Source organism: Myotis daubentonii, chromosome 12, assembly GCF_963259705.1.
Source record: "Myotis daubentonii chromosome 12, mMyoDau2.1, whole genome shotgun sequence".
NCBI lineage: Eukaryota > Metazoa > Chordata > Mammalia > Chiroptera > Vespertilionidae > Myotis > Myotis daubentonii.
Genome location: NC_081851.1, coordinates 35797559 through 35813494, shown reverse-complemented (window position 1 = coordinate 35813494; position 15936 = coordinate 35797559). Strand labels below are relative to the sequence as shown.

The following is a 15936-nucleotide window of genomic DNA, read 5'->3' as shown; positions in this document are numbered from 1 at the left end:
GGAAGCGCGAAGGACGCGGCAGGTGCAGCCCACCCTCTAGGAGGCTCTGGCCAATGCAGAGCCGGAAAGCGGACACTGGGACCCGGTGCCCACGACAGCTTCTCTACCACTTTCTGTACTATTGTGGCTTTGGCTATCTTTCCTAAGCTCCCAGACTCAGCGTCCTCGTCTGTAAAATGTACGTGGTAACAATACCAACACAACAGGGTTGTGAGCATTAAATGAAAAAACTCATGTTAAGAGTTTACTTAGCATAAGCTTGCTCCACAGTCAGCGTTCAATAAATGTTTGCATTTATTTCATTCCTTGGTCTGGCATCCAGGGCGAGGAGATAAGGTGGAATTAAGGATAGTAGGTGTCGCGGGCCAAGCAAGGATCTTTCATGCTCAGGGGGGGGAAAAAGGGCACGACCAAAATTTGGCGAATCTTCCATAACCAAAGTTTCTTGCCAGAGCGCCCTCCGAGGCTCCGCCTCTAGCCCTTCTAGCCACACCGGCTCTCTGGTAGCGAACCATAGAGTAACGGAAGTGACCCGTCCCCTTCCTCTACCGGTTTAACGCTGGTCGAACCTTCTGGGGACTTATCTGGCGCAGGGCATTGTGGGGTTGCTGGGCGGCCCGGAGGCTGAGCTAAGGAGAGGAGTAGCGGGCCACAGAGGACGCTTCCAAAATGATGGTGAGTGGTGTCTCCCGTATCCTTCGCCATCCGCCGTCTTCAGCCGCCATCTGGCCCATGGCTGGCGCCGCCTGGCTGGCACCCGACCCGTAGGGCTCTCCTCTGCCTGCTGATCCTGCCCCCCGCCCCCCCATCTCCTGTCTAGGGGCGACCCCGGCCCGCCGCGGCCTGGCTGGGCCCACGCACGGAGCCAGGGCCCTTGGCGAGTATTGAGGGGAGGCTGTGGTCGGCCGGGTGGGGACTACAAGTCCCAGGGTGCTTCAGGGCAGCGGACCCGCGTCGGGGACCCGGCTTTTGGAGCCCCCCTCAGTCGGGACCTGTGTTGAACCCTTACGGGTGGAACAAACATAAGCAGTCGTGGCCAGACCTGGAAGCCCGGCTGCCTTAGGAAATGCGGGTGTGAAGAAGGTGTGCTTCCTAGAATGGGCAGAGCGCGCGGTCTCAGCGATGGTCTCATTGTACCCCACCCGCCTGTTGGTGCATGAATGGCAGCCGACCTCTGCTCGTACATTCACTCGTTCGCTCATTAAACACATGGTTAGTGCCTAGTGAATGTGCCCCGCTGGTTGTTGGGGTGCACACTTCTCGGCCAGGAGAATGGGCAGGGCAGATGGCGATGCTGCATCAGAGGTAGGAAGATTCCGCTCTACCTCCGACCCGGCCTGCGCCTCCGGATTCGACATTAGACCAGAGTTCCCTAGTTGGCCACCTAACGAGGGGCCTCTTTTCCTAGATGCAGGGTGTTGGTAAGTCCTGGGCTCCACACAGGGCATCTCCTTCCCTTCATAGTTGCAGGTACTTTTCACTGGCCCTAACCCTCGGAGACACCTCTGGAATCGCTGTTGAACAGGGCCAGCTTTTAAGGCGGTGTTTTTCTTTGGTTTATATGTGTGGATTTTCTTTGTTGTTTTTTTTTTTTTTCAATTATAGTTTACATTCAATATTATTTTGTGCTCGTTTCAGGTGTACAGGCTAGGGGTTTGACAATCATACACTTTGCAAAGTGTTCCTGGTAGTTCCGTTACCCACCTCACACTGAGGAGGTGTTTGAGGCAAAGCCATGACTGAGAGGCCGCTTTCTACGCCCGTGGCAGTTCACTCGTTTTGGCCTCCCCCTCGGAGTCAGTTCTTGTTTTTTCCCCTGTTCCTGCACCTTCTCCCTGTCCTGTTAGATGTCAAACTGACACCTAGGAGGTGTTCATTCTGCTACCAAATGCCCTATGAATCCAAGCCAGAAGGAACCTGGTATCATCCGTTCCCCTCTCCCCTTCATACCTCCAGTACTGCCCCTTTTCAGTCCCTCTTCAGCATCACCTGTTCCTGAAGGCATCTGCATCTTCTGTGCAGAGGCAGCGCAGGAGGGCAGTGGAGAGTAAGGGCTCCCGCCATGCTGAAGGCCTAGGTTTGTAACTCAGCTCTGCCACTTGCTAGCTGTGTGACTTTGATTTTGAGCATGTTATTAAATTTCTGGCCCTCAGCCTGTTAGAGGGGGTTACGTTAACCCATACAAAGTGTCCAGCATGTATAGTAAAAGCACTCAGCAAGTGTTAGCTCTTCTGCTCGGTGGTTGCTTGCTTGCTTCTCCCTGTAACCCATCTTCCTGCCAAGGCAACCATGAGTTGGATCAAAACCAAGTTTTGTCTAGTGGTAAAAACCTACACCAAGGGGCTCCAGACCACCACAGTGCGTTTTTCTGTTTCCCTCCTGTATTGGCTGCTTATGTGAATGGGAAACTTCCGTCACCAAAAATCCTCCTTGCTGTCATCGAACTAGTCCTTGATATTCTAGAAGCCTTCTCTGCTAAGAAGGGAGGTGAAAGGGTCCCCTGAAACCTTGGTATATCTTGGGTAGAAAGTATTATCCTTGTCTGTGGTGTTGACCACTGTAAGCTTTGGAATATAAAGGCCTGTTGTGGTTTTGTAGAACATCATGCTTAATAATTTTTAAGAAGGATGAACAGGAAGATCATTAAGCTGAAATCACCATTCCTTCCATGATACCCTTGGCAGATCACTGGATTCTGCAATTATTTCTCTACTTGAATAAAAATGAGTGAGATTAAAAAGTAACTTGGGGACAGCCCTGGCCAGGTGGCTCAATTAATTGGAGTTTTGTCCTATACACCAAAAGGTTATGGGTTGGATCCCCAATAGGGGCACATACAGGAAGCAACCCATCAATGTTTCTCTCTCTAAGAATCAGTAAGCCCAGCCAGCATAGCTCAGTGCTCGAGCGGCAGCCTATGAACCAGGAGTTCACAGTTCAATTCCCAGTCAGGGCACATGCCAGGTTTGTGGGCTCAATCCCTAGTGTAGAGAGTGCAGGATACAGCCAATCAATGATTCTCATCATTGATGTTTCTATCTTTCCCTCTCCCTTCCTCTCTGAAATCAACAAAAAATATATATATTAAAAAAATAAAAACCAATAAAACATGTCCTCAGGTAAGGATTAAAAAAATAATAAATTGCTGTAAGAAAATTTGTGTCTTTCCAAAGATATAATATGTATTCCTGAGATGAAATATCTTATTTCAAAAAGTAACCTGGGGACAGAGCAGGGCTTTCCATAGCAGTGCCTGCCCCTGGGGAAATGATGGAAGAGGACCCATCCTCTTGACCTGATGGGCTCAGTCTAGCTCTGCCACCTTTCCCTGCCCATAGGATCTCTACCCAGCCTGTCATTCTCTAGGGCCTGCAAACATGGGGCAGTTGGGGACAATGGCCAGCTCCTTCCCAGCCCTTCTTGCTTTGTACTGAAGAATTCTCAGTGAATGCAATGCCAGCACACTGCCAATTCTTTCCCAAAAATAAGAAGCCAGTGTATCTTACTTCATCCTTACTTCAAGCACTTTGGAGCATGTGTATTTAACGGTTGAATTTTCAGCACCAAAAGCTGCTGAATATCATTCCATATGTGGCCAAACCTAGGCGCACTACAAATTGAGATTGTTATAGCTCTTACCTTTGGGAAGCTCATATTTTAAGAAAGGATGGCAGTATAAAAGCTGCGCACAAGAGGAAGCAGAGGCAGAGTTAGGAGCTCCCCTGTTGAGGACTCCCATTAGCTGTTGAGAAAACTTCCTGGAAGAATTGGGGCTGTGAAGAATTCTGGCCTGATGTTTAAGAAAGTAGTATTGGTACAAGTGGCAGGTGGCTCTTGTAGATGAGGGTACAATTTGGAGGTGGGGGTGAGAAAGGGTCCCCAAAAGTGTTGGATAAGTTAACCTGTTGGGGGCTTAGAAGAATCTGTTGAAGGCAATAGGAAGGGAGTTGAGACTCAAGTTGGTTTTTTATTTAAAGTTACGACTTCATCTGAGGCAGAGGTGGACCAGAGGAGATTTGAGGCTGCCATGAGGAATAATTAGCCGGGACTGGGAGAAGGTGGGGTTTTTAGGAGATACTTCTTTCCTTACAGAAGGTGCAAGCGCCCAAAAGAATGCTGAGTATAGAGAAACCATTTCTTTGAGGTGAGACTTGGGACACTACCATGAAAAGGAAGGAACTTTCTCTCCACCCTATGCCTGGTCCCAGATGTAGGGGGTTATCTAATAAGAATTCTTTAAAATAATAATAATAATAATAATAATAATAATGTGTGATAAGCTCATTAGAGAAAAGAAACAGAACAGCAAATATACAGCTCAGTGTCAAAATCCTCTTTACTAACACTCTTTCTCTTTAGAGTTTGTTGGGCATCTTTCCGGCTCCTTTATGCATTTACATTTTATATCTTGCCTCTTCTTAACTATTTCCTAGTGATTTTTTTTAACAAATGTAAATCAGGTTATGCCAGTCCTCTGCTGCAAGTCTTCCCAGGGCTCCCCTTTGTAGGAGCAAAATTTAAGCTCCTTAACACAGTCTACAAATGAGTATGTGGTCTGTTTCCTCCTGCCTCATCAGCCTCATTCACTACTCTCCAGCTGCACTGGTCAGAGGACTGGAACTTCTTAAGCAGTTGTCCTGTTAATATGGTGATGGAATCCTCATGAGCCACTAGCCTTTGTGGTGTGTGAATTCCTGACCCCTTATTGTTAGGGTGAGACAGTCCTTACTTGCCTGTGCCTCCCCCCTCAGACACCTGAAGTACCCCTAGGGGTGGATGTGGGCAAAAGCTTTCAAACTTTATATTGCGCTCCATAACTAAAGTTATAGCATAGCCTAATAGCACGCATATAACAAAGATTTTGAACAATATTTACCCTTAATATATTGTTTCATACAAACACATAATTAGTCACAGTCACTGGGAAGACTGGGTCTGGTTCATGAACTCAGCGTTAACGTGTCAAGCTTGGATGCAGGGACAGGGAACTCTGGTTTGCTAAGCTGAGAGATTACTGTCTGTGCTAATGATCAGTGGCGCAGAGATATTTAAGCAAGCCCTTTAAAATAAATATCCCTGACTTCCAGAGTTTCTAAAGCAGGTCTGCAAATTAAACCTCTAGAGATAGTGACTGTTTTAGAGGCCATTGCAAAATAGAAAGAGAAAAACTTCTTTGGGGTATCTGATTGGAGATGAGTCACAGGAAGCTCTCTGGAGCCAGCCTGAGAAATGGAAACGTTGCTGTGTGAATTAGATTTGTTGTCACTTTGTGAGGCAGACAAAGGTGCTATTTGCTTCTCTGCCTGACTGCTTTCCTACACTCCAGCTAAACATTGGTAAAGCTGCCTGCCTGGGCATCTCCAGGACAACTCCTGAAGCTATTGACACCTCAGTTTTGCATCAGTGCCCCATCTTCCTCTCTAGGATTAAGCTGTAATGCAGATAAGTGGATGTTTAGCTGGAGGGTGAATGCAGAGCATGGCCTGCTGCTTCCTCCTGTGCCATGCCCTAATTCTTCAGAACAGAATGGGGTCAGAAGTTGAAAAGGCTATGCTCATTTAGCTGGGCACTGGAGAACACATCTCTATTTGATTTAAACAAAATCTGTTCTTCTCAAACCATTTTCTAGCACACCTACCAGGTGTACTGTGGTCTTGGCCATGTCTCTGGAGATAGAGGCTGTTTAGGGGGTTGATGTCATAAACCGTGGGGGAATGTGATTTTCAAAGATATTTCAGTCATGGGGGAGATGGGAGCATTTTCCCTTGCCCTTCTCTCCTTATGACTCATTGTAACAGATGATTTTTAAAAGCAGTCCATTGCTTTCTTTTCTAGCCCACACCAGTTATCCTGTTGAAAGAGGGGACTGATAGCTCCCAAGGCATCCCCCAGCTTGTCAGTAACATCAGTGCCTGCCAGGTGATTGCTGAAGCCATAAGAACCACCCTGGGCCCCCGTGGCATGGACAAGCTCCTTGTGGATGGCCGAGGTACGTCTGCAGGCTCCTCAAGGCCGTGTGCAGGACAAGGCTTCTGGGGAGTGCTGGGGCTCACAGAGGTTGGCATCAGAAAACTTACTGCTTCAGATCTCTGAGGGATTGCTCACTGCGAAGTGGCTCCACTTCATACATAGTCCTGAATGCTGAGCCCTGTGGGGATATATGGGAGAAGCTGGGCTCAGAAGACTGTTGCCTTGTTGAGATACAACCTAGAAAAATGTGATCCCTCCCGTTGTATCATGGTGCCAAGACAAAGGGCAAGTTCCCTTTTATGTTTTAGTGTATTAATTGACATGTGAGATACCAGGGTATTAACTTGGTTAAGAATATCTAAATGATTACTCATTGTCATTTAAAAAATATTTTGTACATCCATTTGAGGTGTGCCAAATGCTGCTCAAAGACAAGTAGGTGCTCAGAGTCTTCGGAAAATTGCCATGTAGGAAAGTTTAGCAGACTAGTGACTTTAGGTGGCCTTTTGTGCACAGAACTCTCTATAAAAAGATGAGCTTATTCGCACCATGGTGCCCTCTGCCCCATCCTAATAAAGGGTGCATGGGCTCCAAGTCCAACTAGAAGACCTTTTAAGAAAGGGTCTTTTTTTTTTTTTTTAAATATGTTTTATTGATTTTTTACAGAGAGGAAGGGAGAGAGAGAGAGAGTTAGAAACATCGATGAGAGAGAAACATCGATCAGCTGCCTCCTGCACATCTCCCACTGGGGACGTGCCCACAACCCAGGTACATGCCCTTGACCGGAATTGAACCCGGGACCCTTGAGTCCGCAGGCCGACACTCTATCCACCGAGCCAAACCGGTTTCGGCAAGAAAGGGTCTTTGAATTTTCACTTTGTGTGTTCCTTTGAAGGAAAAGCCACAATTTCTAATGATGGTGCCACAATTCTGAAACTCCTTGACGTTGTCCATCCTGCAGCAAAGACTTTAGTGGACATTGCCAAATCCCAAGATGCTGAGGTAAGAAAATCAAGCAGATAAGTTTAAATGGAGGTGGAAACACATGCCTGCTTGCTCCTTCACTCTCCTCTCTCTAAATGTTTTTTAATTTATATCTAAAATTATAATTTCAAAAGTAATACATTCTTGTAAAAATATCTAGAAATTAATAATCTTTTAAAATTTGTACCGTTCCACTGCTTGTACCTGAGATCTTAGAACCTGTGCTGTCATTCATATGAGGTGCTAGGTAAATAATCTAACCTTATAAGATAGGACTGGAAACTAAGGTTTCTGGTGTTCCCCCTCCCCCCCTTTTTTTATGGGAATAAAATATACATAACAAAATTCATCATTTTAACAGAGACCATTTCTAATACTGGAGTCTTGATAATAAGTGTTGAAAGACAGGTTTGTATTATGTTCTGAAGTTACATGAAAAGGTTTATTAGGACCCAGTAGCCTATAAAAAAGTATGGCTTTTTAAAAATTAAAGTGAGAAGAGTCTGAATTTGACCTGTTAATGTCTTCAGCCAGTGAATAATATCTCCTGGCCAAGAATTTGGCAGCTTAGACCCTTTGCTGTAGTGACTCTCTTTCCCCTTGAGAATTATTTACATTACACAATAGATATAAATAAGTTGCGCATAAAATTTTTCTAAATCAGAGGTTGGCCAGTTTTCTTGTGAGCTCTTATTCTCCCTCATTAAAAATAGGGTTTAGATGTCATCATCGAAAATGTCATGTAGTCTGCTTATTCCAAATAGTGTTTAACATATAAAGGGTTTTGGCTGGTCCTGGGAGGTTTGTTTTAGTGCAGTGGTTCTCAACCTTCCTAATGCTGCGACCCTTTAATACAGTTCCTCATGTTGTGGTGACCCCCAATTTCATTGTTACAAATTGAACATAATTAAAGCATAGTGATTAATCACAAAAACAACATGTAATTATATATGTGTTTTCCGATGGTCTTAGGCGACCCCTGTGAAAGGGTCGTTCGACCCCCAGGTTGAGAACCGCTGTTTTAGTGGGATTTGGCTGGAAAATATCTTTTTTGTAAACTCCTGTAGTACTTTGTACTCCTTAAAGAATATATATGTCATGCCAATTGCTACCATGGTTATTTGTGACATATAAGCATTGTTATTACAAGCATGACTAGATTGTCTTACTTATTATAGTGCCTTATATGTAATAAATAAATAATCAGATAATTTGCATGTATGATTTCCTATCCTAAGGAAACTTAATTATCCAAATTAGTCTTCTTTGGGGAATGGGTCTGGCTGGGGAATTAATTTTGTAGCTAAGGACCATTTGATGGGATGGACACCTAAATACCATCACCTTCTATTTATTGCAAACACCTGTGCTTCCAAATTAAAGCTCCACACTCATTTAAACAGTGCCCAGTTGAAGTGGGTAGATTGCCTGAAAATGGAGTTGGGGCTTTATCCCTGAACATGAGAAAACATGAATTTCCCGTCATCCTCTTCCAGGTCGGTGATGGCACCACCTCCGTGACCCTGCTGGCTGCAGAGTTTCTGAAGCAGGTGAAGCCCTATGTGGAGGAAGGCCTGCACCCCCAGATCATCATCCGAGCTTTCCGAACCGCCACCCAGTTGGTATGGGAGTACCGGCTAACTTGGCCTTGTGCCTGGGCACCTTCATATTTCTCTTAGGATAATACCTGTACTGGGGGGTGGTGGTAGAGAAGACTGGGAAAAGTTCCTTGGACATTTTCTGTATTCTCCCTAGGAACCTCAGCCCTACCATTCAGTAGCTATTTGATTAGATATTTGATAGAGTATGATGTAGATATGTTGTAGGCTCCAGTAAGTGAGAGCTATTTAACATCTAATTAATATATAAAGTGCTAAAAATTTTGTAGATGTTTTTCATGAGCCAGAAGGTTTGGCTTGATCTAGTGTCATAGCTTGTTTTCACTCATTTGTTTTAGTGTGTTACCCGCATATCCAGAGCTGAATCCTGGGCATATTCTTACGATTCTTCAGCACTATAGCTAGTCTACATTTCAGGCTATGGGAGTTTTCTAAACTATAAAGATTTTTATTTTCTGGGCAACTGCAACATAAAAACGTTTCAACTGTAGTGTAGAAATGCTTAAGATTTGGGAGTAAACAGATTAGGGACTAGCAAGAGAGGTTGGCGTCCCCTTCTCCAGTGTGTAGCATGAGAGGCTCACTCAGCTTCTGTCCTTGGCAGGCAGTTAACAAGATCAAAGAGATTGCTGTGACTGTGAAGAAGGAAAACAAAGTGTAAGTTTGTGGTGGGACTTGACTCTCTATGGCCAAATGGGATGCAGAAGCAGGTTGTGATCCCTATGTGGGCCCCGGGGCTATTTGGCTCTTGCTAGACCCTGGCTGTGCCCCAGCCCACATTGCTCGAAAGAGGCTGGTAGACTATAGTTTAAAAGCTGTCCACATGTGGTCTTTGACTGCAGTCACCATCTGTCACTGATAATATGCCCTAAAGATACAGAAGAGGTTGGTGAGGGCTGATTTTAGTGACAACCGCCCCCACATTGCAGTAGAATCAGCCAAGAGAGGCTTTCAAGGCCTGATGCAGGTCCCACCCTTATACCCCAGGGAGCAGAGGAGGCTGCTGGAGAAGTGTGCCGTGACTGCTCTGAGCTCCAAGTTGATCTCCCAGCAGAAAGCCTTCTTCGCGAAGATGGTGGTGGACGCAGTAATGATGCTGGATGATTTGCTGCAGCTTAAAATGATTGGCATCAAGAAGGTGCAAGGTGGAGCCCTAGAGGTAAGCCTGCTGTGGCCTCCCCAGGAGCTCCTGCTTTCACATGGACCCTTCAGACAGTTTCATATCGGAGGAGAGCGCACATGACAGGCGGGTTTGGGCTGTATTCGCCACACTGCCACGGCAGGCTGTGACTAGATATATTCTGTAACCTCTTTGGACCTATATTTACTTGTCAGCAGAAGAATGTGGATTGAACTGACTGAGTTTCCGAATCTCAGTGTTGATGTCGGGGAGGGAGGAGGGCTATCTCTGACCCTCTCAATGAATGAATCTGAGCAGTACAGTTCATTCTTCTCTAAGTGATAGAGCCATGCTCTTCCTTCTTTTATTCATCCATTTTGAATAGATGATACATAGTTCAAACTGTATTAAAGGACCTGAGGAAAAAATAAATATTCCCTATACCATTCCTGCCCTGGATTCTACCACTATTAAGTGTGTGTCCTTCCAGAATAATCCGTGTTTCTATAAACATGTGTAAATATTGCTCTTTTTTTTCTTTTTTTTTTTTCCTCACCTGCGGATATTTTTTCCATTGATTTTTAGAGAGTGGAGGGAAGGGATGAGGGAGAGAGAAAGAGTGAGGGAGAAACATTGACGTGAAAGAGACACTGATTGCTTGTCTCCCATTTGACTAATTTCTGCTGTCATCTTGATTCAGCTCAAGTCTCATCCTCTGTAGGAGGCTGTGGGTTTGAATGACATTGGAGTCTGTTCACTGATAGGCTACAGTATTGTAGGTCAAGATTGTAGGTTAGCACAGACTTGGTCATTTAGTAGTAAAAAAAAAAAAAAGAGAGATCTGAGATATGAATCTAAGTCTCCTTATAGTGCTGAAGTCGATCCAGGTGCAACATGCTTCTTCTTATGCCCTGATATTTACTTCAACCCACAGGAAGCTCTGTTATTGAAAAGAGGTAGAAGTTCATGTTTTGAGGGATTGAGATGTGGGAAGCTACAATGATGGCCTGGGAACTGCAGGAAATTTCCTACCCTTATGATCTTTTGGCTTCATCTCCTGGGCAGAGGACGCATCTAGGCTGTAGCAGATGAATGTGTGTGTGTGTGCGTGTGCGTGTGTGTGCGTGTGCGTGTGTGTGTGTGTGTGTGTGTGTGTGGTATAGGTAGGGAGGGGTATGTGTAGGTGTGTGCAGTAGGAGATGACCAGGGGGTTAGTAGTTGGGATTGAAGGGGAAGAAGGCATTGGGCAGCCTATACCTTATTCATAAATGGCTGGCTCCTTTCCTGGCATGTAGGTAAATGCTTTAAGCACTATCCCTTGGCACTTCTTTGAAGGCCAGTCTTAGAAGACAGCCTGAACAAGCCTTTACCATGCTTAGCTTCTTATTTTCCTTATACTGAAGGGACAAATGGAAAGGTTTTGTTACAACAGTGAAATAAAGACATGGTTAACTCAGATTCACAGGAATGGACATGCGTGGTCCAACACACCACCAGCTTGCTTTCATTTCATTCCATTACTGAACTTTTGAACTGTTTATTTTTTTGAATAGGAGTCCCAGCTGGTAGCTGGTGTTGCATTCAAGAAGACTTTCTCTTATGCTGGGTTTGAAATGCAACCCAAAAAGTACCACAACCCAAAGATTGCCCTTTTAAATGTGGAGCTCGAACTGAAAGCTGAGAAAGATAATGCTGAAGTCAGAGTCCACACCGTTAAGGTAGGCCCCACCAGCTGGCAGTGGAGTGGAAATGGGCAACTGCCTGGGCCAAAGCCTTGGCTCTTGTGGTTGTCTGTTTTCCAAGCTTCTGTGGATCCCTTTATCCTCCTGTCACCCTAAACATGGATGTCTAAATGCGGGGCCTGGACTCTCCGAGTGACCTGGGCTGGAGGAGATTGGGAGAGGACAGACCTGTTGAAATATTATCCTCTGGCCCCGAGAAGGGGCTGGCAGGGGCTCTCTAACTCTACAGTGAGCCTAGTAGTTTGATTCCTTTGGTTTGGGCAGATGTGGGCTCCTCCCCTTTTAGACTGGGTCCCACGCTGCAGGGACAGGTGTGCTCCCATCATTGATATAACCAAGGCTGTCTCTGGAGTAGCGTTGTTACCCACTATAAGCAAGTACTCTGGGGAATGTGTCCCCAACACAGAACGGCCTTTGGGGGGAGGGGTCTCATCCTTGGGAACTCCATGGGTAAGTGCCTCAGAGGAGGCACTGAACTCTTTCTCGCCCCTTGGCATTGCCAGCTCTTGCAGTAGCTTCTAGTCCTGGGGTTACTTCCTGCTTTTGTGTTTGAAAGTTTTAGGTTCCCTAAGTTACCTTACAGGGTCCTTGTTTACTTGGACTGTGAAGAGCTATTCTGTTTATCCCTGTTAATTCCCAAAAGCACACTTTTATCATGGGAGATACATTTTAGCCCCCTTTATATGCTGACCTCCAAAGCATCCTCATCCTTTTCTGGGTCTCTTCAGGATTATCAGGCAATTGTCGATGCTGAGTGGAACATTCTGTATGACAAGTTAGAGAAGATCCATTATTCCGGAGCCAAAGTCGTCTTGTCCAAACTCCCTATTGGGGATGTGGCCACCCAGTACTTTGCCGACAGGGACATGTTCTGTGCTGGCCGAGTGCCAGAGGAGGATCTGAAGAGGACGATGATGGTAACGCACTGTTCGCCGGCTGCTTCGTGGCCTGGAGGGGTTTTCACTTACCTCTGGTGGGCAGGGGTGCACAGTTAGGTTGGTGTGTCAATCCTGGCCTGTCTTCTTAACTCTTTTTGCCTTGGAGCACTTCATTGCCAGTGTGCATGTGCTCAGATATAAAAGTTACCTCACCAAAACAAGTCAGGGAACCCAGCACTAATGCTGTGATTAGCTGAATACACTCAAGTATTGATGCTTCCAGCCAGGTTTCCTTCCTTCTCCAGTGTCTCACCAAAGTCCCCTTAAGTCAGCATCGGTCCTCACTTCACTGCTGGGCCCAAAGCATCCTAGTTTGGGGAGGGCTCTCAAGTGAGCCAAAGGGTCCCCATCTCCTTTTAACTAGGCCTGTTTGCCCTTAGTTCTATTTTGTTTTCTTCTTTCAGAGGGATGAGGGTCATCGAGGTCAAGGGTGAGGTGGGTTATCCAGTGCACAGGGCTGTGGGCACCATGGCAGAGTCCAGCATGGGAACTGGCTTTGACACTGGGCGGCAGGAAGTTTGTTGGCCTGGTGTGAGCCTTCGCTGCTGGATGATGTTGCCTTCTTGTGCTCCTCAGGCCTGTGGAGGCTCCATCCAGACCAGTGTGAATGCTCTGACAGCAGATGTGTTGGGCCACTGCCAGGTCTTTGAAGAAACTCAGATTGGAGGCGAGAGGTGAGCATCTTGGCAGAGCCGCGAGACTTGCCTGAGTCTGGCCTCCTGCCACCCTTTGGGTGTGGGAAACAGCATGTGCTACTCTTGTTGAGTCTTACCTTTTGGGGCACAAAGAGCCCAAATGTAGAGTGTTTGGGGAGGGAAGATCACATTGGGTCTAAAGTTTGACTCCGTAATCTTTTATGTCCCATTGGTATAGCCCAGACCTTCCTAAGAAGGTGTCTTTTAAAGGTGGGTTTGGGGAACCTTAGTGAGAAACAAAAGTGCAGCTGCTGAGTGTTGGGAGGGTTTGGTGAGGTCAGAACACAGCGGGCTGGCAGCAGACAGGAGCTCACGTGTGTGTACGATTTGACCCTGGATGTAGGTACAATATCTTCACTGGCTGCCCCAAAGCTAAGACTTGCACCATCATCCTCCGCGGTGGCGCTGAGCAGTTTATGGAGGAGACAGAGCGATCCCTGCACGACGCCATCATGATTGTTAGGAGGGCCATCAAGGTACTGGGCTGGTAGCTTTCTGCCTGCACAGCCCATTCTCCCTCCCAAGCCAGTGAGACCCTGGATTTGTGTGGTGGCCCCTTGCCTGGGGGGAACTCGGGCCCTGACTTGCCTCACAAATCATAGAGAAATAGCCTCGGTCTCTCAAAAGAGGTCCTGCTGCCTTAAAGGCTAAGACTTGGTCTTGTGAGCAGACTGAGGGGCTGAGGCAGTCAGCCATTCCCGGGACTATGCCAGTGTCCTCAAGCTGCAGGTGACCTTGAAGATGGTCAGAAACCATAAAGTTCCCTGGTGGATGTGGGGATGTGCTAGACAAGGGCCATGTTTGGGCTTCCTGGGGCTTGGGAGGAGGGAAATAATGAGGGACCACTCTCTGGGCTGGGGGACCTACTGGCTGAGTGGCGCAACTTTCCTGTGGCTGGAGCTTGGACCAGGGGGGGACCACTGGTGTTGAGAGATGGGTCTGGTCTCTACAGAACGATTCAGTGGTAGCTGGTGGCGGGGCCATTGAAATGGAGCTCTCCAAGTACCTGCGGGACTACTCCAGGACCATTCCTGGAAAGCAGCAGCTGCTGATTGGAGCCTACGCCAAGGCCTTGGAAATCATCCCACGCCAGCTGTGTGACAATGCTGGCTTCGATGCCACAAACATCCTCAACAAGCTGCGGGCTCGGCATGCCCAGGTGGGTGATCCTCTCCTTGGGGTCCAGGCATTTGGAGGGATGGGCTAGATTCTGTGTGGGCTTTCACCATTCAAACGCTGTGTGTTCAGCCCAGGTGACAGCGCTGAAACTAAACTCAGTACCAACTGTGCTTCCTCTGAGGGCAGAGGCAAAGCCACAGTGCCAGAACTAGCGGTGGTTTCTTAGTGCTTCTACCAGAGTGATCACTCCTCATGGTGCAGAGAGAGGAGCCCTGTGGCCCCTGCCTGAAGCACTCAGAGCCCTGCTGACACTCAGCCCAGCCATGGCTCTGCCACCTCTCCGAGAACTTCGTTTCTTCATTTGTTATTTAGCAAATATTTGTAAGTGCTCAGCACTCTGACAGCAGCAATACTCAGTGACAACCTTGTGTCTGACTTGATGCTTTACCTCTGTGTCTCAGTTCCTCATCCAGTGGGGACTGATGGAAACAGTGCACTGATACAGTGAGACAAGGGATTGAAAGAGTTCCTCTTGAGAACCATGCATCCTCAGGTGACCTGAGGTGGGGCCTCCCCAAAACAGGGAAATACCTAGGAGGTGGCCAGAGCTCTTGTGTGCTCAGCACGTCCAAGGTTTGCGTGGTTGGTTGGCAGGGGCAGGGGCGGGGAAAAGGCGGACTTCCAGGTTCCTGTTGTGATGCCACAGGCCGATGCCTTCCTCAGGGAAGTGCCAGCAAGTTCAGAGTCAGGGTTCCTAACTTTTGGAGGGAGGGGAAGCCAGAAGAAATTTCATAGCAGTTCCATGTACCTCCCCTCTTTTTCCAATCTTTCAGGGGGGCGTGTGGTACGGGGTAGACATCAACAACGAGGACATTGCTGACAACTTTGAGGCCTTCGTGTGGGAGCCAGCTATGGTGCGGATCAATGCCCTGACTGCAGCCTCGGAGGCTGCGTGCCTTATCGTGTCTGTAGATGAAACCATCAAGAACCCTCGCTCGACCGTGGACGCACCCCCAGCTGTTGGCCGGGGCCGAGGTCGTGGCCGCATCCATTGAGAGGCATCCCACCCATCACTGGCTGGCTGGCAGGCTGGCTGCGGGCAAGCTTACTCTCCCTGTCTTGTCTTGGCTAAATGGTGTGAGAAAGGGGTCGGGAGGGATTGGCCCACCCTGTTCTAACTGGCGGCTATTTAAATAAACTTCGAATTCACTTTGCAAATTATTGGGGGACAGGAGTTTTACTCGTAAATGTGTTGACTGCAGCTCTGGATTTTAGCTTTGTATGCAGTCACCCAAAAGGTAGAAAAATTCTCTTCCCTCCTTTGGGCTGTCTTCAGCAGCCTCTGGTCGCGTTAAGGCAGAGTGTGCAGCACTCTGCCTGCAGGGAGCTCCACCTGAGTGGCCCAGGCCCTGCAGTTTCACTTTGGTATCTCTCTCAGTCCCACAAGTGGCTGGGAGATATGGAATCGCTTCCTTTTCTCCCAAGTTTATCTTACCTAGCCCTGGCCTCACCAGGCACTGCTCCCAGGATTTTCTAGGTTTGAGTAAACGTGTTATAGACCTTGTCTGCCCCTCTACCTCCATATTCTTTTGGTTCCGTCTTTTGGCCCCTCAGTAAAGATCCTGAGGTCGAGGGCCTTGGAGGAATGTCTTAGGCCGTATCCTTTTTAAACTGTAGTGACTCCTTAGCAGTCCATTGAGGGGGTGGCTGAAGGAGCACCCACCTGGTCTCATTAAGCTCCCTTCTGAA

At 47.3% G+C, this 15936-nt stretch overlaps 1 protein-coding gene across 2 annotated transcripts in view; it reads left to right on the top strand.

Moving 5' to 3' along the window:
* CCT7 (chaperonin containing TCP1 subunit 7) overlaps window positions 1–15408 on the top strand; it is a 354827-nt gene extending 339419 nt beyond the window's left edge. Inside the window, exons 1-12 of one of the 2 annotated variants that reach the window (XM_059659436.1) lie at window positions 518–675; window positions 5836–5989; window positions 6866–6972; window positions 8451–8576; window positions 9178–9230; window positions 9561–9732; window positions 11247–11411; window positions 12164–12352; window positions 12950–13047; window positions 13412–13544; window positions 14021–14227; window positions 15021–15408. In XM_059659436.1, coding sequence (XP_059515419.1) covers window positions 670–675; window positions 5836–5989; window positions 6866–6972; window positions 8451–8576; window positions 9178–9230; window positions 9561–9732; window positions 11247–11411; window positions 12164–12352; window positions 12950–13047; window positions 13412–13544; window positions 14021–14227; window positions 15021–15242 — 1632 coding nt within the window. In that variant the 5' untranslated portion in view covers window positions 518–669 and the 3' untranslated portion in view covers window positions 15243–15408. Of the gene's footprint in view, window positions 1–517; window positions 676–5835; window positions 5990–6865; window positions 6973–8450; window positions 8577–9177; window positions 9231–9560; window positions 9733–11246; window positions 11412–12163; window positions 12353–12949; window positions 13048–13411; window positions 13545–14020; window positions 14228–15020 lie in introns of those variants that run through there. The other variant, XM_059659437.1, reaches the window with a different exon arrangement.
* Window positions 15409–15936: the final 528 nt, after the last annotated feature.